This window comes from Salvia hispanica, chromosome 2 (assembly GCF_029641045.1).
Source record: "Salvia hispanica isolate PSC_SH4W2 chromosome 2, Shi_PSC_v1, whole genome shotgun sequence".
Taxonomy (NCBI): Eukaryota; Viridiplantae; Streptophyta; class Magnoliopsida; order Lamiales; family Lamiaceae; genus Salvia; species Salvia hispanica.
The window spans coordinates 12,271,390-12,293,942 of record NC_142693.1 but is presented as its reverse complement, the minus strand read 5'-3'; the positions used below and the strand labels follow the sequence as shown (position 1 = coordinate 12,293,942).

The following is a 22,553-nucleotide window of genomic DNA, read 5'->3' as shown; positions in this document are numbered from 1 at the left end:
GAGTAATAAACTTTTTAATATTATTACTGTATTACATATACATCTATAATATACTGACATTTTGCCTGATGGGAATAAATAATTTCCATATTATTAACAACTATCAAGTGATACGTGAGAAAAATCTTTAAATTTAAAACTATCTTTATACTTCTTGTCTTCTCGAATAGTCTTTTCCTGTCTTACTGTAAATGAAGTACTCCATCCGTCCCACAAAATATATCATACTTGTAGGATGGCACGAGATTTTAGAAGAGTTTGTTTTGTATGTTAAATGGAGAGAGAAAATATAATTTTTATATTTATGTGAGAGGGAACTTTTTCCAAAAAAAAGGAAAATGTGACATCTTTTGTGGGACAAACTAAAAAGAAAAGTGTAACATTTTTTGTGGGATGGATGAAGTATTTCTTTTCAAGCGTTGTTTTATGAAGATGATAATAAATAATTAAAATAAAGAGAAAATAATATAAAAGAGGGTCGTATCTACATTATTCTCTTACTTACATTACTTTCTCTTCACTCTAACTATTTATTATCATTTTCACAAAACAACGGTCGAAATGAAATGTTTTAACTTATAGTGGGACGAAGGAAGTATATACCAAGCCTCGTCCACGACAATTGTCACTCTTTTCCATTTCGGTCCGTCTCACAATAATTGTCACACATCATTTTTACCATAAATGGTAAGTAGGTCTCACATTCCAATAAATCACTTCACTCGCATTTTATTATAAAATCAATATAAAAAAATAAGTCTCATATTCCACTAACTGTTCCAACCAACTTTTCTTTACATTTTGTTATCGTACCTACAATAAAAGTGACAATTATGGTGGGACAGATGGAGTATCATTTACTATCATAATATATCAACTTCATTTAAAATGGAGTTGATATAATCAAAATCTTTTAATTTAGAACTATCTTTATACTTCTTGTCTTATTGAATCTTACTCTCTTACTGTTCCATAGTAGCAGAGTCATTTTTTTCATTTTGGGCATTTCATAATAGTAGAATTATTTCTTTTTTTTTTAATTAAAAGGGGAATAACACAATTTTCTCACTCTTACCTTTTATTCTCTATACTTTTTCCTCTCTTCTAATACTTAATTATCTTTTTATTTAATAAAATTACACACTTTTTTCTTGATCTCCGTGCTGAAAAAAAAATGTCTATACTACTATGAAACGGATGAAGTAGTATATATCAAACCCATAATAAATAAATACTAATCATTTATATCACAATATACCAACTTCATTATAAATTAATAAAATAAAACTTATATAATCATATTATATCAATTTCATTTTTATTACTATCATTTATAAATACTAGAGCTATAAAATTACGGTTCGACTGTAACCCTAAAATTTGTGACCGGCTCCTATCATCATCTTACTTGATTATAGTTTCTCATAAACCCCACATAATTTCTCAACTATTGGACCAAAATTTTAAGACTTGTAGAATTTAGAGAAGATTGAGTTAGGTATGAATAATGATATTTAATACACACGAAATATTAGAATAATATACAAAAATATCAAATGGTAGGCCTAAAATTTACAAGAATTATTCAGTATCAATATCAAAACTCAAAAATGTACAAGAATGATTCAATATCAATATCAAATGGTAGGCCAAAAATTTGGTTCTCGCTTTTGGTTTCATGTATCTTATTCTTATATCCTAGTCCTTTGTGAGTTTCCTTACGCTATAAGGATCGGGTTGGTTTTATATTCCCCATAACTTATCATTGTATGAAGAATTATACCTTAGAGTACTGTTTGGTTTGATGGATAAAATAGTAGGGAGATTCAATATGGCATGGAGAATGATGAGCTTTATTTTTAGACTAAATTAGTATTGAACATTGTCGTTTGGTTGCCAAGATTATATTAAAGATAATTTTAGTTAGATGTTTAGTTAGTAAACTTAATAACAAAATTAGGAATATTAATTTAGATTGATTTGATATAATAAATTATGAATTAATTTCAATTAATAATTAAATAATTGAAGTAAGTATATAATGATTAATTATATAATCAAATCAAATAGTAATAAAAAATATTATAAATTATGAATCAGTATTAATTAATTAACTAATTAGAGAAATAAAACGTATTAATTAATTATAGATAAATCTTATGCAACCGTCATCTACTTGTAAACAATTCTCAAAATCTCAAAATAAAGACCAAGCAATCAACGCTAGGAAACTATTAATTCTACTCTCTATAAATAATAAAAACAAATTATAAATCAAAAGCCCAAAATTACCATCATCATCATTTTTTCTTCTCAAAAGAAAAAAAAATCCAATCTTGATCATTTTTCCATCGACGAGAAACAGAGAAGATGTAGAGAGGGGGAGCAGAGAGGGCATGCGTTGTGAGACTAAAATAGTACGAATTCATTGTCTCGGATTAAAAGTGAAAATAGTACGGGCAGGCGGACTTCAACTTGGACTTTTAATTAGTCTCGGACTGAATCTGATATACATCTTGGAAACCGAACGGCTGATAAAACTTGATTTGGACAAAGTCTTAGGTTTATTGGGCCAACCGAACGGCCACCAAGAATAAATTGATGATGTTTCCTAGTATCTACTCACTATCCCTACAAAATATTTAGTACGACTGTACAAATACTAGCTTATACTCCCTCTGTCCACGATTAAGAGTCCCGTTCAATTTTATGCATTATTATCATTTTCACAAAACAAGTGCAAAAAAGTGAATGAGACTCCTATTCGTGGACGGAGGGAGTATATAGTAATTACACCTTCGAACTCTTCTGCCATTATAATTTTTTTAATTATGTCTACTTTTAATTTCGAGTTGAAGAGTCAGTAGAACATATGCAAATATCGGTTAGATAGTTGAGAACTAAAATTTTACTCCGTCCGTCTAATAAAAAAAATATTCTTTCAATTTAGTTTATCCCATGTAAATAGTTCGTTTTCTATTTTTGATAAAAAAATTTCTCTTTAATAAGGTAAATTTAATTCTCCACTAATATATTTTAATAACTTTTTTATTTATTTTTCACACTTTATTAATTATGTATTACTTCTAAATGTTTTTAGGTAATTAGAGTAGGCCGTGATTTAAAGTTTTATTTGTGTAAAAGCCACAAGGCCCAAAACCAAAGATTGATTTTTGTTCGACATATAAATACGCATCCCCAAATTCGAATCTGCTAAAGCTGAGCGATAGCAACAACGACGAGCATGGGTCCTAAGCAGCAGAAACAACGCCGATACAGGAAAGAAAACCACCGCCAACACGCGCAAGGACCGTCTCATCAGCTCAACAGGCAATAAAACTTATTACTATTTTGCTATTCAATACTTTTCGAGCTCCAATTAAAAAACTTCATCTTTTCTCATGATGTATAATTGGGTGGCTTGAAATTTAATCAGTGATGCTGATGACGGGTCTTTGCCGATTGATCCAGGTATATTATATGTTTCCATTTTGCACTTCTTCATTGTTTTCTTCTACCACTGCGTTTTGTAATTAATGTACCCCAATTGTTTGATGAATTGCGCAAGAGTTGTTTCAGCTAAAGCATAGTTTTTTTATGCGTATGAATCTAATTTTAAGTTAGACATGGTTTGATCAGCAGCTGAAGAAGAACAGGAGCAACAAGTTCCTGCGGTTCAGCTCGCCATGTGGGTTCGTCTCTCTCTGTCTTTGTGTGACTGTGTGTGTGTTTAATTAGTTAGAATAGACTGGGGACTGAATCTTGGTATGTTAGTTGCTTCTATTTTTCTAAGCTTATTGTTATGTGGATTTAGGATTTTGGGCAGTGCGATGCAAAGAGATGCACGGGACGCAAGCTTGCAAGATTTGGATTTTTGAAAGAAAGTATCTGTTTTTACTCTTTTTTGCATCCTATTGAGAAATGCTTTCTATGTTATCTGAGTTACTGCTGCTGAACCATTTTATGACAATATTTTGCAGGAAATGCGAGTTGGTACTGGATTTGGAGGAATTGCTCTGAGGTAAAAGTGCTGTGACTTGTAACTATTATTGACCAAAAGTGTTTTGTTTGGTCCACATGTGATGTGTGTGGCGTGGAAAACAAGGGAATTGGCTTAATGTGGATTGTAGTCCAGCTCTGGAAGTCTGCTTCTGATAAGTAGAGAGTCATACACGTCTTCAGAGAGCTCACTGTTTAGTTGTTGTTTTTGCATTGGCAATCTTATTTCGTGAATTCTATGTTGAACATAGCTCTTGCTCACTCCCCAATCATAATGCGATAATGCAGTATTTAGGTATCATGCTTTTGGGTAGGGGTGTCCAAACGGGTAGCGGGTATTGGGTACCCGCACACCCGACCCGATACCCGTCGGGTATTGGGTACCCGCTACCCGACGGAAACGGGTAACGGGGCGGATCGGGTAATCAAATTTTCGGTTTTGCGGGTATGGGGTATACCCGATACCCGCTCGGGATACCCGATAATCCCGAAAATTACCCGATTTTAGTTTAGCATTTTGTAAATTTTAATTTTAATATTATTTTTAAATTATCTGGTGACTCAAACTTCAGCATATAACTTTTCTTTTTTAAAAAAAAACTTTTTTCCTCTATTAAGAGCAATTAAAGTGTGTTTTTCTACGTACAAATACTAATATATACAGTAGCATATGTAGTGCATTAATAATATACAATATTATATGTTACACACATACATGTATTATACAGTAGCACACATATTAAATTGTGGATGTTAAGTTTCTAATGATGCGTGGAATTGTATGTTATTTAGATGCATAAAATACCAATATTATAACGGATGAAGATTAATAAGTTGAGGATAATGCAAATAATAATTAAAAAAGATTTTAAAAATATTTTTAAAAAAAGGTCGGGTCGGGTACCCGCCATGTCGGGTGCGGGATACCCGACTCGGGTATCGGGTAATACCCGACACAATGCGGGGCGGGTATCGGGACAACAATTTCGGCCAAAATCGGGTGCGGGTACCCGCGGGTACCCGTTTCGACACCCCTACTTTTGGGTAGATCGGTTAACTTTATCAAAATGTGATACTAAAAGATAATTTATGAATACTGATTTGATCTGAACTCAGTTTTCCTCTTAATACATGTTCCACTGGCGGATTGCTTACAGTGCTTCTGATCTGTTTGCATGTTGCAGTCCCGTTGGAACACAATGTGTCTCCCAAGAGGATCTTGAGTTAATAAAAAGGCGAGGTTTAGCTGTTGTTGATTGCTCTTGGGCGCGTCTAGATGATGTGCCTTTCTCCAAGCTGCGTTGTGCTGCTCCTCGTCTTTGTATGTATTAGGTTCAGTTTGTTCGGATTATGGGCAATCATTTGATATCTTATTCAATACCTAAATGATTTGCATACGTGCATATGGTTCTCTCAATTGATTAATTGAAGGGGATGTAAGAGTTTCGAGCTGCAATTCCTTTCTCCTCATAATTTGTTTCGACTCATTCGTTTAATTTGAATGCAGTGCCTTGGTTGGTGGCAGCAAATCCGGTAAATTATGGCCGGCCTTGTGAGCTTTCATGCGTTGAGGCGCTAGCTGCTGCTTTGATAATATGGTATAAAACTCGAGCCATTAATTGTCATTGGTTTAACCTCTATAACTAGTCATTAAGAACTCTTCAGTGACTTCGTTAATGGTCATATGACTCATATTTCCTATTATCGTGAAAACTGGGAGAACTCTTGCACTGCACTATAAGTGATTTGCACTGACCTATGTCATGAATTGACAATATATGACGAGTGTAAAGTTCAGTGTAGTAAGTTGTAGGTTCACGAGAGTAAAAGTTTTTTATTCAAACTTAGGTATGCATTATAGATTAACAATTACAATATCTGGAAATAGTGAGGCAATTTATAATAGTTTTCAGTGTTTGATTTGAACAGTGGAGAAGAAGAAACCGGACATCTAATTCTCAGCAAGTTCAAATGGGGTCATGCGTTCTTGTCGCTAAACAGGTAACTCTGGCCTCTTCCTAAGCCTTTGCTACTACATACATGCAATCACAAACTGACCCGTCTGATCTATTAGAGAGCTTCTCAAGGCGTATTCTGAATGCAAGAATGGGGCTGACATGATTACTGTCCAAAACGAGTGGCTTTCGCAGCAGAACTCACGACATTCAGACAAGGACATCAATAATGGGCAAGGTATGAAAATCACGTACTGTTCAATTTGAAACAAGCTTGCTGAGCAATGCATTTCACACTTTTGCTGGGAGATGATGAATTCTTGTAATTATGAGTTTCATGTTTCAGGTGAGCATTCTGGGTCCAATAATGATGAGGATGGGTCGGGCAGTGGCTCCGAGGACGGTCTTCCTCCGCTTGAAAAAAACATGAATCACTTGAGTTTAGAGGAGAGTGACGATGACAGCGAGTGAAGTGAACTATGTTTATCAAATATATGAACCATGTTTTGCACGAAAAAGCTCATTTGCTCTCTCTATCTCTCATACATGAGCTCGTTTTTGCATCTATTGCTATATCTTCTTATTCGTGTTCACTTTATAAGAATTGTAATTCTTTCATTTCCAAGAATTGAAATCCGATGAGAATTGAGGAAGAATTAGGCACATATATATTTGAAGGCCTCATTGTTCAGTGTACAATATTTGCTTTCAAATATGGCCCAAATAGTACCAAGTCTATTTCTTGGTGGAGAACTCAATGCACAGATAAATCTTACCTATTTGTCCAAGATTTCATTCTTGCCCATTTCAGATGAACATGGCGGGCCATGTCCCAATTCTAAGGCTAGCTTCAATTAATTAGTGGAAATTGAACAATCATAATTCGCCCAATTGACCCAAGAATAGCCCAATTCATGAAAAGTGAACATGCCCTAAATCATGTGGGGTACTATTTTTTTTCTTTTGCTTTGACACATCGGAACTCAATTTGTTTCATGAGATTGTCGATGCGTTTTTAGTGTTCTTGTTCTACTTATATTATCTCCAATTTGTATCATTGTAAGGTCATCTACCAACAATAGTGTCTCTAATCCATTTCTTAACTATCTCATATCTACATTGATTATGGTTCCACGCCATTTTTTTTATCACAATTCTTATTCAAGAGATAACATCTGCAATCATTCATTTTTTTAACCATCTCTTCATGGCGTGCTTTCTCGATAATTGACCCCCACCCGCGTGAGGCTCTTTGGGATGAGACACCTGCAACAATGTCTACTAATAGCTCGTCTCAGCAAGACGGAACCGAGCTACCGCGAGACCGTTACGGATGCTCTAAGATAATATCAGCTCTACTAGTTTATAACAAGAAATACTCTATGACATTATCTATCTTTTACTACATGACATCCCAACAAAAAAAATATTTGACTAAAATATTTTTACAAACCCACTTTATGATGCAATTCATATATCAACAATATTCAAATATTTTGCTTCTAGTTAACACATCTAGTAACATATTTCCAACTATGCTAAAAAATTATCTCAAAATTTTAAATGATTATAACTATTTAAATTTATATTATTTTTTTACACAAAATATATCAAATTTAAGATAATTTTATAAGAATTTTAACGAGATCTCACTTGCATATGTTCCGATTTCAAAATTTGAAAAAAAATTTGAATTTTCGTATTTTTACTGTAGCAGGTTAATGTCAACGTACCTATGATAATATGTCCAATATAATACTCCCTCCGTCCCAAGATAAGTGACTTGTATTCCTTTTTGGGGTGTTCCACTATAAGTGACTTATTTCCATTTTTAGCAAAAAGTCATCTCTCTTACTTTATTCTCCACCTACTTTATTCTCTCTTCTCTCCTCTACTTTTCCCTCTCTCATACTTTACTCTCTTCACTTTAACTTATTTAAATACATTCCTTAAATCCCGTACCCAAAAGAAGTAGGTCACTTATCTTAGGACGGAGGGAGTATGTATACAATGTCAATGCTAAATTGTATTGACATATTTAATTAATCGTATTGATATGTTTAATACACTATATTGAAATTTTGATCTACAACCCTAACTTTAGTAGTTTTGTTTATCTTTTTAAATTTTAATAATATTAAAATAAAATTACACATGACAATTTGTAGACCATTTGATTTCTACAAATCTTATGGTTTTAAATTAGTTGTAGTTAGGGGTGTGCATTTGGATTTCGGTTCGGTTTTTCGCCCAAACCGAACCGAACCCGAAAAACCGAATTAGGCAAAAACTGAAACCGAACCGAAACCGAAAACCGAAAAACCGAAACCAAAAAACCAAAAACCGAACTTAAAAACCCGAATTAAACCGAAAACCTGAAATTATATAAAAAACCGAAAAAGCGAAAAACCTAAAACCGAAAAACCAAATAATCAAACCGAAAATCCCAAAAAGAAAACAGCACAGTCGGCCAAAGAGCCAATCTGGGATCCTCTAACAGCAATGAGTGCCCCAAGCAGATGTGGATGCACTTAGCAAACAATCCTTAGGCATCCAGATGCTGCTTGAGTCGCATCCATCCAGATATGAATTCAACATCCGTCTTGATAAGCCATCGTTTGATTAACTGCCCAAGTCACAAGCTCAGATGTAAAGCGTGACTTGATAAGCTGTGCAAAAGCCAGTGTCTGACTTGGAACTGTGGAGGGGCGTCGGCTTAGTGCGACGGCTTGAAGCTGTGGAGGGGCGTCGGAGTAGTGCCTGAGACAAACCTTCTGAGCTCTCTCCCTGACGGCGCGGAGGAGGTCGGACCGGAGTTGGGCGATGGAGGGGCGACGGCTTGGTGGTGGAGAGGTGGAAGGATTTAGGGTTAGAGTGAAGAGAGGAGGCGGCGATACTGAAGTGAAGATAACTTCAATTTAGGGTTTTTATTTTGAGTATAATTAAATAATAGCATATATATATATGTGAATATTTATATATAATTCGGTTTTTCGGTTTTTTTTTTCCGACCGAACCGAACCGAACCGAAAAACCGAAATTTTCAAAATTTCAAAACCGAACCGAACCGAAAAACCGAAATTTTCAAAATTTTAAAACCGAACCGAACCGAAAATCCTAAAAAACCGAACCGAATTTCAAATTTTCGGTTTGGTTCGGTTCGGAGATTCGGTTTTCGTTTTTTTGCTCACCCCTAGTTGTAGTTAGTAATAAGAGAGTGAGTTAGCAATTGATCACTCCTCGTATAGACGATATTATAACTGAATTAATTTTCAAATAAATTAATCAAACTAACACAAAATATTTACTATAATCCATTAAACAAAGATCCTACCAAATGTAAAAAAAGTACTACTATAAAAAACACTTAATTAAAATGCATTAGTACAAAAATCTGATAAGATAAAAATTAATAAAAAAATCTAATAGTACAAATACATTGATATGAAGTCATAATAAATTAAAAATGTATATAAAAATGTACTACTACTACTACTACACCTCAAAATATGTTTTGCCTATTTTTTAAAATAAAAATGCATGATTTAATTAGGAACATATTAAAATGAAAAATGGAACTTCAATTCCAAAGGGTTATAAAGGTATATGAGAACCCTACACGCTACACTGTGCCGCAGTGCTAAATTACGCTCGACCGCGAAGCCCTAGCTCAGCCCTTCGTAACAATGGTGGCCGCCAAGAAGACTGTAAGAAATCCTCTCTCTAGCTCCGATTATCTCCGCCTGTTATCAGTTTTTAAGTCCATTTCTCAATTTTTGGATTCGGTGTCTATATCCGCAGAAGAAGACTCATGAGAGCACCAACAACAGATTGGCTCTCGTAATGAAGAGCGGAAAATACACGCTTGGTTACAAGACCGTCCTCAAAACTCTCCGCAGTTCCAAAGGTCTGTGTGTTTTTTTACTTCAATTTATATGGTGCGATTTATTTTTAATTTTGTTTGTTTTGGTGATTAATGGTGAATTCGGCCAACCTGAATTTGTAATTTTAGGGAAATTGATACTGATCGCGAACAATTGCCCGCCGTTGAGGAAATCGGAGATTGAGTATTATGCCATGCTCGCCAAAATCGGTGTTCACCACTACAACGGGAGTGAGTTGACTCTTTCTAACTCGTTTTTTGCTGGTTTTCCTTTTTGATTTTGTCTAATCGTTCTGTTTTGGATGTGATGCTGTTTTTCAGCTGAGCTTGAATGTTTTACTTCTTCTTTTGATTTATGTTGATGAGGACTTAATTTGGTATATGCAGTATTAAAATGACAACCTTTCATTCTAAGGAATACAAAATTGCATTAGAAATGTGAATTTAAGCTTTTGTTTGTTTTCTACTTAGTGTCTATCCTTCAATGGCCGTTATTTAGTGTTTCATTGTAATATACATATATATGCACACATTGTTGATCAACTCTATCTGTTCCATCATTGTTTGAATCTGGCAATTGCATAATTGCATTTATGATTCCTGCCTTCAGCGCAAAAATCTTCTCTTCATTGTCGTGTCGTTGTGATTCTAGTAATGTTATACCCTGCTATTGTCCTAGATTTTTGCTCCCTTCCTTTACCCCATGCCTGTTTGATAGTAGTACATGTTAACTATCTTTAGTTTGAATTTTACAATTTCCCTTCTTTAATGCTAATTGAGCCCTCTACATGTCTATCTAAGCTGTGTTTTGCTTGACAAAGGTCGCTAAGAAAAAACTGAAGTTTGAGTTGTATACATGTTTTACTGACTGACTCATTTGTGCCATACCAGACAATGTCGATTTGGGCACAGCTTGTGGGAAATACTTCCGCGTTTCATGCCTCAGCATTGTTGACCCAGGTAGTTACCGATGTCGTATTGCTTGTTATCTTTATATTTTTTTGGAATTTCCTCACACTCCTAATGCTATGAACTGCATCCATGCAATGTAGGTGACTCGGACATCATCAAGTCGTTACCCCAGTGATCATTGAGAAGAGTTAGAGTCTGTTTTGTATTTGCCTTTTTATCTATTTCTTGATATCATTCTTATTTCAATTTGCAGAAAATTTTGTAGTAGTTATGGAATCGTTATAAAGTTTTTTGACCGTGAAACTCTATTTACTGTGGAAACTACAGAATTCACGCTTGCCTCCTCCAAACTAACTTGAACAAAGTGCAAATATTTGTATTAAAAATACAAAATATCTTTTACCTCGTCAAAAAATTTGATGACTCTGATCAACTCAACCTTTTGATGAGTTGATCTTCAATCTCCACCAATGCTTCCCCAGTAGTCCCTGCACGAACATGCCTCATTCCTGAAATGGTGGAAGCGCGTAGGATCCCTAACAACAATCTCTCTCTCCCAACCAGCTTCGATATATGGAGTACTTGATATTAGAGTGGCAGTCGTTGCACACCCTAAGGTTCTTCATGATAGTCAGAGTACTCTTCTCCGGCATATTCATCACTCCAAACACGATAGCGAGCTTCTCACTGTGATGCTTGGAGAAGCTGCTCCTTCAACTCATCAAGATCGTTCAAGACTGAATCAGTGCCTGGAACAAATCCCATCTTCTTGATCTCCTCCCAAGTCTTTGTCAATCTAAGATCAATTGCATCTCGTTGTGGATGCACCAAAGATATGGACTTCACCTTTGATCTGCAGCCAGCTACCTTCCTATCTTTCATCTACTTTCTTATTTTCACGGCTTCTTCCCCTTTCTCACAATCAGAGTAGACATTTGCTAAAGCTGAATAGGCTCCACTGTTGTCTGGTCCAATTGAAATCACCCTGTCGGCCGCCATTGCAGCAACCTCAAATTCTAGGCTCAATTGACATGTTAAGTATAAAATCTTGAGCCTCATTCTAAAGTCCAGCTCTACCATAGATATCAATCATACAAGCACAATGGCTCGAGGTTGGCACGATTCAATGAATATCTATCATCTTTGTGAATTAGCTAGGCTCCTTGTCGACCAAGCTGATAGCACCCCAACATAGGTTATAAGGTCCAGTTTAATCTCCAACAACAACATATCCTCAAAGAGCTCTCATGCCTCCTCTCCATGCGATGATCATTGAAGTCCACGAGACTGAATCTCTCTTTTTTTTTTGCCAAACTTTATGATTTTAAATGCACATTTTTTCTGAAATAAGTAAGTAAATGGAATTGTTATGTGAATGCCTGAATGGTTTTCATTGTAAAGTGTGGATTCGGTGAATAATAGAATAATTTAGGTTGAGTCTGTGTTAAATTATTATATAGCGAGCGTGATAGTTTTTCCCTCACATGAATTTTTATTTTTTTATTTTTGTCACGCAGTATTTCAATTGATACATAGCGTATTTTTTTTTATAACAAATCAAGTATTTGTCGAGCTAGATTACTTGTCAAGCTAATCAATTTCATTGAATATATTTACGGAGGAGTACTTTTTAGGGGAGAGTTTATATTGGTTATAAATTCTAGGTTCAAGAAAATTGGAATTGAGCCTGACACTGTATGTAAATTCATGGTTTTGGTTTTGACTTTTGAACTTGCAACCATTAGTTCAAATTGACTATTTTCTACCAATTTGGTCGTTTTTTTCTAGTTTTTCTATGATTTTTCCATATTACTTAATTTTCTGATTTTGTTTGATTGAGGCCAAAATCAGTGGTTACAACTCCAAAAACTTTGAAATCTAAATTGGATAGATAGACCATGCAGTCTCTTTAGAGGCGGTTACGGTTCCAAAGCTATCTGTCCATTTATATGGAGTTAGGACATAAACCAAATGTTTACTTGTTCTGTAATTTATACATAGACAAATATGATAACTTACATTTTTTATTTGGTGTTAGACCCTTATTTAAAGATTAAATGACATGGATCTACTTAAAAATTTTAAGAACATGGGGATAAGCTGGAATTTGTAGAATCATTTCAAAAACCAGCTGGGAATCCACCCTTTCTAGGATCACTCACACCAACAAGCAACCCTGCATTTGATGCTGAGCCATTGAGTTGTTGAACCACAAATTGGCATATTGAGCCACCGGCAAGGCCCTCAAGAACATGACCCTTCTTTGCCAGAGCGGCCCTAGTCTCCACCGGGACCTCAAAATGGCCGCCCGATGGCACTGTCCAGTTCTCGTACTGAAGCACGTTCGGGATCAACTGCAGGGGCGAGGGGCAGAGTTAGAGAGCAACGACCTCGGCCTTAGTAAGATTGACATGCTTTTTTTTTTTATGGGCAAATAAACAAAAATTTAAAGGCCACGTCTCAATGGATATTAATCACTCTACCTATAGGTCAACAGACGCACACGATTGATTGGCATGCTTTCGTTACCTGATGGTATGACCTTGGAGCTAGAACAGAAGAGAGTGGATCCATCCCTCTTGTTGCATAGTTTACCAAAACTTCAGTTGTTGCAGCTATTATCATTGCTCCTCCACTTGCACCCACAACTGCTCTCAATTTTCCACTCTGTAGGTCAAATGTTTTATGGTAGAACACTAATTTTCAAAATTAGTTACATAAATAGGATCCTTTTTTTCACCTTGAGAATGATTGTAGGCGTCATCGACGACAATGGCCTCTTCCCGGGGTGGATGAAGTTAGCCGGAGAAGGAGGCGACGTGCTGTCTTCAGGCACTGAGAAGTCATCCATTTCGTTATTCAGGATGATGCCGGTGGCTGGAGACATGAACTTGGACCCGAAATATGCGTTGACGGTGGTGGTCATGGAGACCGCGTTGCGTTGGCCGTCCACGATGGAAATGTGGCTGGTGCCATGATCATGGATCTGGTTCCATCTGCATCACAAGAAACATGGCCTTTGATATCCAACAAAAGTTGTAAAAATGAGACATATTAGAAGCATTTGTCAATGCAGCACACACCCTGGCCCGAATAGCTTGCTAAATTTAGAGGGATAGTATCTCACCTTCCACCATAGTGGCTGGAATTAAACGTTGTATTATCAAAAATGGTCTTCTTCAATTCTGCAGCAAATTCTTGAGACAACATATCCTTCAATACATTTCCAACATGGACGAAATCCGGATCGCCAAGGCTCATCCTCACTGCGAACGCGTGCTTCAAAGCTTCAATCTGGCGGTGGGTCATAAGGGAGGTCGGGATATCCGAGCTGTCCTTATACCCCGCCAGAATGTTCAAAATCTGATAGATCAAATATCATCATCAACAACTGTTAGTATGCCTTGAATCTGTATTGTTTAGGTCTTAATTTTGTATTGGGCCTAGCCCATCCTCTGTGTGCCTATTTATATAGGAGTAGGACACAAAACTCTGAAAACAATCTGAATAATATTAGTTCTCTGTTTCTGCCCGTGGACGTAGCGAATGCAACGTTAGTGAACCACGTAAATTCTGTGTCTCTTTACGTTTCTGTTTATCTCGATTACACAATTGCTCTATTCTGCAAAACAACAACAACAATAGCAGAAACAAAAGCAAGAACAAAGAACACTTACAAGAACCAAAGCAGGGCCTCCAGAAGAAGGCGGGGGCATGCCTATGATCTCGAGTCCCATGGCATTGGCCCTCACCGGTCTCCTCACCTTCACACTATACTCCTCCAAATCCTCCATAGTCAACACTCCACCACTTTTCTTGACATCTCTGACTAGGCCGAGCCCAATAGAGCCGTTGTAAAATGGCCTTATTCCGGCCCTCGAGATGAGAGCCAGCGTCTTCGCCAGCTGCTTGTTGTAGCAAACGTCGCCCGACTTCAACAGGCTCCCGTTCCTCGTGAACACATCGCGAAGCCCCTTGTCCTGCATGATCTTCGCCTCCGAACTCACCATTTGCATGTGCAGATACGGTGATATCTTGAACCCCTTCTCTGCCATCACCGCGGAAGGCGCAACCAGCCTCCTCCACGGTAGCTTCCCGTGTCGCCTCCACGCCTCCGCCAGTCCTGCTAGCTCCCCAGGAACTGCTACGGATAGCGCCCCGCTAGCTTTCGCACCGGCATTGCCATCATACATGTTCTGCACAGCACAATTTCACCATCAAAACCATCCTACATCGGAGAATTAGAAAATGTGCAGGCAATATATAAGTGAAACCCTTACTCCATTAGTATTAAGTCCTTCTGGGAAAGCATCTCAAAAACAAAACTGTGAGGGCTTAGCTCAAAACTAACAATATTATACTAATGTGAGTCTGGGTGTGCATTCTACCTCGGAAGTATGCTTTGGGGCGGTTTCTCTCATGTCGAACGCATCCGCCTCGCCAGTGGCGAGGCGGACAAGCATGAAGGCGCCGCCACCAATGCCGCTAGAGGCGGGGCTGACGACACCTAGGCAGAGAGCGGCGGCCACTGCTGCATCCACTACATGGCCGCCTTCCACGAGCACGTCCCTCCCGATCCTCGAGCACAGGCCGTGATCAGTAGCCACGATGCCGTGCTCTGCGCCGACGCTATGGCGTCCAGCATTGCCTGCGTCGGCGACAAACAATGACGACAGCAAGAGCAACTGCCATAGAGAGGTCATCACAACACTCATCATACTAGAAAATAACTAAAACTATCAATGAAATAAATACTATTAATTCTGCACGTTTTCTATTTATTGTTAAAATATCGCAATATGTGAAAGCTGTTGCCAAGAAAATGGCTATCACAATATGCGAGTGATGGATTTTTGGATAACATTTGTGAAGTTTTTGGCTACACTTGTTTTCCTTGTGTGGCGTGTGACTTTCGCATTAGTAGATATGATTATAACATTAGCATTTATTTTCAATGGCACGTAGCAAGAAATTCAACCTTCTTGATGTGATCAATCAAATATGTTTACATTGAATTTTGTCAATTTAGGAAAAAAGAAGAAAAGGATTCGATGATTTAAATTATGGATTTAAGTAACCCAACAGGTGTGAAAGAGTGGTAGGGATTTATCAATAAGTTTTGAGTTACAATATTCAATAAGTTTAATCAATGATTTTTTATTTGGATAATCTTCTTAGATGTTTTGAGTTACCCTATGTTTTGGGCGTGTGAATAAACTGAGGCACAAAACAAAGGATATTAATGAAACTAATTAGAAGTTGACACGCAATGTATATAAGAAACATTTCTGTGTGGTGCAAAAATTGATGTTACAATGGAGATATTTTAATATGAGACCAAAATAGCATCAAAATGAAATAGAGGCAAAATTGGGATGTCCAACTTTCTCATATGATGGCGCAGCCGCAGCGTAATTAATGCGAAACAGAACATCCCATCAATTATTCAATTTTATTTTAAATAATCGTCAAATTCTAATCATGTTAAGTCGATTTTTAAGACTAATGGCAGTACTTATAAACCCAACAAGTAAAACTAAAAACCTTGAAATAGTACAACGTAAAACAGATATGCAGTGTGTCTATAAATGTGTAAATTGTAAAATATGAATAAAAAAAACATAAAAACAGAAAGTGGAATTGGGGGATTGAACCCGACGTGAATCGAACACGCAACCTTCTGATCTGGAGTCAGACGCGCTACCATTGCGCCACGGATCCACTTGTTGTTAAAATTTCATTCCACTTTTATTTATACGAATAAATTCTACTCTACTAGTATTAGTTAACTTCATGGTTTTTTAGCCCAATTCTGATTGTGTGGTTAACTTGATCCCATAAAAAAAATACTAATTCGTGGTTTTTTTGTATTCAGTTTGAGATCATATTATAAACTTTTGTATCATTTCTTTTATATATCTAATTCCTTTTTTAAAGTTTGCTTATTCAATTTTCAATTGATTAGATGATTAAAGGTATGCAATTTAGCATAGTGTAGCCAGAATTTTGAGTCAATATAGGAGATTGTCTTAGTGAAAGTTGTCTTGGGTAATTCCTTTTCTCTCATATATGTCTCTTTGATCTAAGTTTATGTGGGTGAGATCATATTCTTTTGTCTTCAATTTGAGTTGGTATCTAGTGATCTAAGAACAAATCTTGGACAAACATAATTATGGATCTTCTACGAAAATTTACTTCAATCAGGTTACTATTTTCACGAAATAGGTGAGATTGATAGGCGAGGCATATTTACCAAAAATATCCAAGAATACCTTATGAATAATGTATGTCTCAAGGTTCTGAAGAGGCTATTTATGTGATATAATTATATTCATGATTTTGGTGGTTGTTTCTCAAGCATAAAATATTGTACTATTTACTATTTTTGTATCAGGTAAACTAAAATTTGTTAAACAAGGATCTATTTAACATAGTACTAGCAATAGATAGTACTAAACCAAAGTATGAAAAGAAGACAATCAGATCGAACTAAATAATTGAATAAGAAATCTCAATTTGATCAGATTATCTAGCAAGTAGGATTTTGTAATTCAACTAACAAATGGAAATAAAAAATAAAAGGCAACAATTTACAACGAGAATTGAAAAGGTAAGAGATGGGACTGGGATTTATGTCAATTAATCAATGGATTAAACATCCCTTTACACAAAAATTGAAGGGGAGGAACTAAACATATGTGAAGACTAGCCCAAATTAGAAGGCAATTGCAACAATTAAAAAATTTTAGACAAAAAAATAAAAAGAAACAATGAACAAGTCACAGCAAAAGAATTAATTCAAGAGCACATGTACAAAAAGCTTCACACAGATATTGCACATAGATCGTCCAGAACCTGTCGGATGTTAGGCCTTTCATTTACAGGAAGAATGCACCTTAACGACACGGCCAGCATGTCGTCCATGGCTTTTGTGTGTTCTTCTCCTCCGGCAATGTCCCTGTCAATGCAGTCCATCCCCCGTCCCTCCTGATCACACAGTCGAACCCAGTCTGTCAGATCCACAGCGCCCGACTGGCCTGATATTATGTCCCCTGCACTTCTTCTTGTCAGCAGTTCCATCAAGATCACACCAAATGCATACACGTCTGCCTTGAATGATGGGGCCGGTCTCGTTGCAGTGGCCAGTTCTGGGGCGCGGTAGCCTAGAGCCCCCAGGTTCAGTATCTGCTCAGCAATGCCTGGAGGTGTCATCAGGCGGTGGAGGCCGTAATCAGTTATTCGGACAATGTATTGAGAGCCTTCCAATAGTATGTTTGTTGGCTTTAGGTTTCCATGAGGTAGGCCTCTGTCGTGGAGGAACATGAGACAATGAGCAACATCAACTGCGACCTTCAGCCTCTGGTTGAACGATAACATGGAATACCTCCGAGGCGTCGATTCTGCATCAAATGTACAAATGTGAATATTAATAAAAATTGTTTTACTTCCAAATTCACCATCTTGGTCAATAAATGGTGCTATTGAAGGATTCAGATAGATGCCAAAATAGACTAGAAGATTAAATTATATTGGGCCTTTACCATAAAGATGCAGGGCCAAGCTGTCGCCCAACACATAGTCTGCCAAAATAAGCCTTTCTTGTTCTCTTGGTCCCCAATAATAAGCACGCAACGGAACTATGTTCTGGTGCCTGACTGATCCAATCTTCTTTACTTCCTTGGCAAAATCTTTCTTGTTTTTGACCAAGCCAACCCTCAACCATTTCACAGTGAGCATATGCCCATTATCTAGGGTAGCTTTGTATAGAGTGCCATGGCTACTTCTACCCAGCACTTCTGCTGGAGCTCGAGATAAATCCTCAGCTGTAAATTTGAGTGAGGAGTCCAAGAAGAACAGTTCACCAACCAACCGATCAGGTGAATACACATCCAGTGTAACAGGTTGTTCAATTGTGTCGATAAAACGAGGAGAGGATTGCATTGGAGATCCTGGGGAGGATTTCCTTCCAGATGTTGTAGGATGACTGTCTTGTTGGCTGGGATTTGTGGAGGCAGCACCAGCTGCCACTCCCTCAGGCAGTATGTGCTCAACAATTTCAGTACCAGACTCCATTTGCCCGGACAGAGATCTTGAATTTGAAGTCAATAGATGATCATTAGAAAAGCTCAAAGAAGTTGGAGGTGGCTCTGTGTTTCCATGGAAATTGAAGAGTGAAGACCGACCAAATCTTCCTGCTTTTGCATCAGTACTATCAGTCTGATGTGCACCTTGTGCACGGAAGTCCTGAAACCGAGCTCGCTGATAAGCCCAAAGAACAAAAGCAATCATCACTAAAGCTCCAACAGATGCAACAATGATGGCTATTTTTACATTGTGTTTAGAGCTAGGGTGGTTCCCGCCTCCTATACTGTGCGGGACATTTCCAGAGGAAGAAGAGTGATGGTTTTCAAGTTGATTATTACCAGTAAATGACGAATCGGGAAAAGAAGTCAGGTTTTCAGGGATTTTTCCTGACAAATTATTGTAAGCCACATCAAAGAACTTCAGACTTGATGATAATTTAGCAGGAATATGACCATTGAAATTGTTATGGGATAAATCAAGGTACTCGAGGAGAGTAAGTTTGCTCAGCTCGTCTGGCAGTGGTCCAGATAGATCATTCCTTGCTAGACTCAGCAACTTAAGCCTTCCCCAATTACCGATATCAGAAGGCAATCCACCCATCAAGGCATTGTTCGAAAGATCTAAAGACTCCATCGGTGGAATAGAAGGCAGAACCAACAATTCACTAGTATGAGCGCCTTCAAGAGGAATTGCTCCTGTCAAATGATTTCCTGACAAGTTCAAATTTGTTAAGGACATCGAAGTAAAGAAGCTATATGGGATTGGACCATCAAATCTGTTGGAGCTCAGATCAATTGTAGTGAGCTTCGTGGAACCGAAAGTTGAAGGCAGTGCCCCCTCTAAGGAATTGTTCCTAATACGGAGTGAGGTCAATCTTTGGAACTGTGTCAAATTGGGAATGCTTCCTCTCAAGCCATTGGAGCTCAAGTCTACAATTTCCAGATTGCTGCCCCAATTCCTCAGAACAGATATATCATCTGATAACTGATTTCTGCTTAGATCAACAACTTCACAATTTCCCAAAGACAGTGGCAATGAGTCTGAGATTGAATTCGATGAGAGGTTGAGAGTTACCAAAGTTGTTGAGTTGATACTCGGAATGGAACCTGAAATTAAAGGAAGATTAAGCAGTTCAATATAGCTCGGCAAATATTCTATTAGAACTGCATCCATACAATACAAGAAGACATATAAAAGTTAGTGGAAAAGATCAGGTATTCAGGAGCACAGCGTTAAATAGCAAGACCATAAGATCTTCTAAGTAAGTTGTGTAGATAAGGTATAAAGAATAAATGCAGATGACATTTCAATGTTCATTTATTAAAGACGCACTAAATGAATACTGCTGCGTAAACAAATTCTGCTCCAAGATTGTTCAATTATCACATAACCGCAAAAAAGGATAGATGATCTACATTTCTTACATAATTCACCCCCATCTACATACCATACAAACATCACTAATAATCATTCACACTTGCGAAATGAGAAATAAGGCACGCAGATTTTTCCGCCATCTCATGGTAAAGCTTCCAATATAAGTAGCATAGTTGACCGGTTAGCCAAGTCAAAAAAGGTCAAGGATTAATTAAAGGGAATCTCTAACGACTTGTCATTCTGGCTAAACGGCTGCAAGACGTCACCTGACTGACGGAACTCCCAAGAATAACTCTTGAAACAAACATTTGTTCCCTAAGTTTGGCTGCAGTTGCAATGGTTAATGAGGCCCAAACAACTAGTAGAACTTAGAATTCTAACATGGGAACTACTGTTAAATTCTTAGAAAATTTAAGGTATAATTTATATAACAATAAACACAAATTTATACAACTTCGATGCCATTCCACGAGAGATTTAAACAGCCAAAGCAATAGTTGCCACGCGTCTCCCAATGAACGAGGTGAAGAGATCTAGAATCAGTTAATGCTATCCAAATTTAACCACAGACGATCATGTAAAACGCACCATATGCCAGTTAAATGGCATAACAACCAATCTTACCCAAACATAAATAACTGATCCAATACTAAAAGGCATAGGTTGGATCAGTAGTCCCCTCCTATGCGATCAAAAGGAGAAGAACTAATCGATTTCAATTGGCATAAAAATCCTCACCTGAAAATCCATTAACACTGAGATCCAATTCCACCAATGGGGTAGCTCCCTGCAACAATCCCGTCGGCAGAGCCCCAAAGAGCTGATTATTCCCAAGCCTAAGCACCTGAAGATTCGGCAACTGCTCGAACTCCGGCAGTTCACCATTGATCTCATTTTCGCCCAAATCCAAAACCTTCAGGTTCCGAAACAACTTCATTGCATCAGCCCCCCATAACCGCCCCGTTAACTGATTTCCACTCAAGTTTATGTACTGCACAGTGTTAGCCAAACTAGAAACATTCTCCACACTCAATTCCAAGGAGCCGAAAAACTGATTTCTGCTTAAATCCAAGTGCTCCACATTCCTCAGCTCAGGAATCAGCTCCCCTACATCTCCCCTCAGCTGATTCGAATGCAAATCAAACACCTTCAGCTGCTGCAAGTTGTGAATTCCAGCAGGAAACCACTCGGAGAAGTTATTATTAGAGAAATTGAGAAAATGCAGCGCCCACAGATCATTCAATTTAGCCGGAATCGGGCCGTAGAACTGATTCCCAGACAGATCAATCACTTGGAGAGACGACATTACGCCGAGAGTAGGCACGAGGCGTCCGGTGAAGGCGTTCCCCGCGAGGGTTAGGTTTTGCAGCGACTTCAACGGTAAAAGCGTGCTGAATTTGAGGTCGCCGGAGAGGCCTAGCCGGTCGAGAGCAATGGACACGACTGCGCTGGTGGCGGCGTCGCAGACGACGCCGTAGAAGTCGCTGGGGCAGGCGGAGGCGTTGGAGGGGTAAATCCAAGTGTTAGTGATCTTCTCAGTGGGGTCGGATTTGATGCCCTTTTTGAACTCGAGAAGTGATCGGACTTCATCCTCGGAAGCGGAGGCGTGGCCGTGGAGAAGAATGAGGAGAGAGAGAGCGAGGAGATAAGTGAGAGAGAGAGTCATTGGTGGTGGTGGTGGTGGAGTAATGGCGGTGCTAGGGGTGAGGCATTTGGGGGGTGGGGAAGGAAGGGGTAAGGCGAATTAGGGTTTTGATTTGGGGGAAAATGAAATGAGGAGTTGAGTTGGCTTCTGTGTGTATATATGTTGTATGTATAGGTGTGTGTGTGTCTGTGTTTTCTTCTCTCACAGTGAGTGTGTGAGAGAGAGTAGGGTTTTTATATATGGAGAATGAGTTGTAAGTGAGAAAATGGGTGAAAAGAAAGAGGCGAAGAAAATGGAAGTTTTATTCCATGAGTGGGTCCCGCGCTCTGAATTATCTTTTGGTTTTTGCTATTTATTTATTTTTGGTTTGTTTATGATTCAGAAATTTGTTTTCTTTTTGACACAATTTTTTTATTTGATTGTGCAAATGAACGTTTTTTTTGGATGACTTTTTGGTAAAGGCTTATTTTATTTATGTTATTTTGGATCGAGTCGAATGTGGAAAAAAGTTGCTTTCGCACCTGTACCAATTTATCAGAATATTTTTGTATACTTGAAGTAGTGAAAATTAATTATTTAAGTATCGAATTCTGTAGAATTTAGTGAAATTGTCCACTCTTTTTCAATAAATGGAATCCAAAGCGCCTAGTTATTTTAACACCATTTTATTGCTATTGTACAATTGAGATATGGTTAT

The 22,553-nt window shown here is 37.7% G+C and overlaps 4 protein-coding genes and 1 non-coding gene across 6 annotated transcripts; 2 read left to right on the top strand and 3 right to left on the bottom strand.

Moving 5' to 3' along the window:
- The first annotated feature begins 3,185 nt into the window (after positions 1-3,185).
- LOC125206211 (RNase L inhibitor protein-like protein) lies at positions 3,186-6,619 on the top strand. 2 transcript variants are annotated; one of them, XM_089063933.1, is made up of 10 exons: positions 3,186-3,330; positions 3,437-3,471; positions 3,643-3,692; positions 3,815-3,884; positions 3,985-4,021; positions 5,184-5,320; positions 5,507-5,597; positions 5,929-6,000; positions 6,074-6,192; positions 6,301-6,619. In XM_089063933.1, exons 1-10 carry the CDS (start codon positions 3,245-3,247, stop codon positions 6,423-6,425), a joined length of 822 nt encoding a protein of 273 aa, XP_088920059.1. In that variant the 5' UTR covers positions 3,186-3,244; the 3' UTR covers positions 6,426-6,619. The 2 variants fall into 2 exon arrangements, with proteins under 2 accessions (XP_088920059.1, XP_088920058.1); XM_089063932.1 differs by having other exon boundaries at positions 3,640-3,692.
- A 2,891-nt stretch (positions 6,620-9,510) lies between these two features.
- On the top strand, positions 9,511-11,086 carry LOC125200996 (large ribosomal subunit protein eL30). The gene is made up of 5 exons (XM_048098856.2): positions 9,511-9,661; positions 9,756-9,861; positions 9,967-10,068; positions 10,729-10,797; positions 10,890-11,086. The coding sequence occupies exons 1-5, from the start codon at positions 9,641-9,643 to the stop codon at positions 10,922-10,924; spliced, it is 333 nt and encodes a 110-aa protein (XP_047954813.1). The 5' UTR covers positions 9,511-9,640; the 3' UTR covers positions 10,925-11,086.
- Positions 11,087-12,668: 1,582 nt separating this feature from the next.
- On the bottom strand, positions 12,669-15,534 carry LOC125200995 (glutathione hydrolase 1-like). The gene is made up of 6 exons (XM_048098854.2): positions 15,138-15,534; positions 14,427-14,945; positions 13,877-14,112; positions 13,490-13,745; positions 13,279-13,416; positions 12,669-13,103 (listed from the first exon to the last, which is right to left on the bottom strand). Exons 1-6 carry the CDS (start codon positions 15,465-15,467, stop codon positions 12,870-12,872), a joined length of 1,713 nt encoding a protein of 570 aa, XP_047954811.1. The 5' UTR covers positions 15,468-15,534; the 3' UTR covers positions 12,669-12,869.
- Positions 15,535-16,398: 864 nt separating this feature from the next.
- TRNAW-CCA (transfer RNA tryptophan (anticodon CCA)) lies at positions 16,399-16,470 on the bottom strand. The gene has a single exon. It is a non-coding gene; the product is annotated as a tRNA-Trp (tRNA).
- Positions 16,471-17,351: 881 nt separating this feature from the next.
- LOC125200707 (Leucine-rich receptor-like protein kinase family protein) lies at positions 17,352-22,105 on the bottom strand. Its single transcript, XM_048098445.2, has 3 exons — positions 20,950-22,105; positions 18,291-19,940; positions 17,352-18,149 (listed from the first exon to the last, which is right to left on the bottom strand). Exons 1-3 carry the CDS (start codon positions 21,875-21,877, stop codon positions 17,572-17,574), a joined length of 3,156 nt encoding a protein of 1,051 aa, XP_047954402.1. The 5' UTR covers positions 21,878-22,105; the 3' UTR covers positions 17,352-17,571.
- Between the last annotated feature and the right edge of the window lie 448 nt (positions 22,106-22,553).